At 53.7% G+C, this 1,044-nt stretch overlaps 1 protein-coding gene across 1 annotated transcript in view; it reads left to right on the forward strand.

The window, feature by feature from the left end:
- EAH_00067840 (hypothetical protein) overlaps positions 1–987 on the forward strand; it is a gene marked incomplete at both ends in the record, with an annotated part of 1,205 nt that extends 218 nt beyond the window's left edge. The window contains 2 exons of the mRNA XM_013396108.1: positions 146–845; positions 956–987. Of these exons, the coding sequence (XP_013251562.1) occupies positions 146–845; positions 956–987 (732 nt within the window). The remainder of the gene's footprint in view (positions 1–145; positions 846–955) is intronic.
- Positions 988–1,044: the final 57 nt, after the last annotated feature.

Raw genomic sequence — 1,044 nt, forward strand, 5'->3', positions numbered from 1 at the left:
CGATGCACATGTGAAGGACGATGCGTATCCGGCTTACAGGGATACAGGAACTCAGCGCAGAAACCCGTGGGGACGAAGCTTCGTGAACTTTTTGACTGTGGGTATGGCAATTGTGCTGTTTTTCACGCTCCTCTGCGAACTGCAGGAGGCTGCATCTGGCCGGCTGCCTGGGCACAAGGATGGAAAGGATTATCGTGGGTTTTCTCGTCTTCCTTCTTCTGTCATGCGGTCGAGGTCTACGGGGGAACATGAGCAGCAACAACAGGTTAAGGATGCGCATTCGCATCCACCAGCGAGTGAGGGGGAACATGAGCAGCAACAACAGGTTAAGGATGCGCATTCGCATCCACCAGCGAGTGAGGAGGAGGCCTCTCCTTTGCCTTCAGTATCCACCGTTACTCCTCCGCCTTCTGAAGACCCGCTGTCCCTTCACGACGCCTGGGGCTTGCCAATGCTTGATCACTTTGAGAGGACGCTCCCTCCAGGTGTGAAACAAGGAAAAGACGCAATTGCAGAATGGCTTGCAAAGGGCCACACGGGCGACGAGGAGTTGGTCGGCATGAACCTGCTCTTGAGAAATGTGATGCCATTACACTGGGTGGAAGGTGATGGGCCTCAACAACGGCTTGTTCACATAAATAAGCTACTTGGCGGAGGTGGGACAGCCATAGTGGTGGAAGCTGAGGACATGGCTACCCATGAGGTGTTTGCGATGCGCATTACCCGGGTGCATGTAAAAGTTGGACAGGTTTTTGACAACGATGCGGATTTTTTGCTGACCGTACAGAGGGAGCTTGTCTTGGGGGAGGAGCTAGCGAGGATATTATGCGCCACCACTCTAGCAAGTGAGGTGGCCTCAAAGAAGGGCATCGCGGTTCCCCTGTACTCCGCCGATGTTGCTGGAGCTCCCCGCGGCACGCGTTCCGGTGAATACATTGTCATGGGACGCGTACAGGTAATGGAGAGGTTATATGGTTGTGTTATTGACCTTTTCAAATATGAAGGCCTCGTAAATAGAGCACGGGAGTACATAGCTCGCCGTCT

This window comes from Eimeria acervulina, genomic scaffold, assembly GCF_000499425.1.
Source record: "Eimeria acervulina Houghton genomic scaffold, Eah_scaff2936, whole genome shotgun sequence".
Lineage (NCBI taxonomy): Eukaryota > Apicomplexa > Conoidasida > Eucoccidiorida > Eimeriidae > Eimeria > Eimeria acervulina.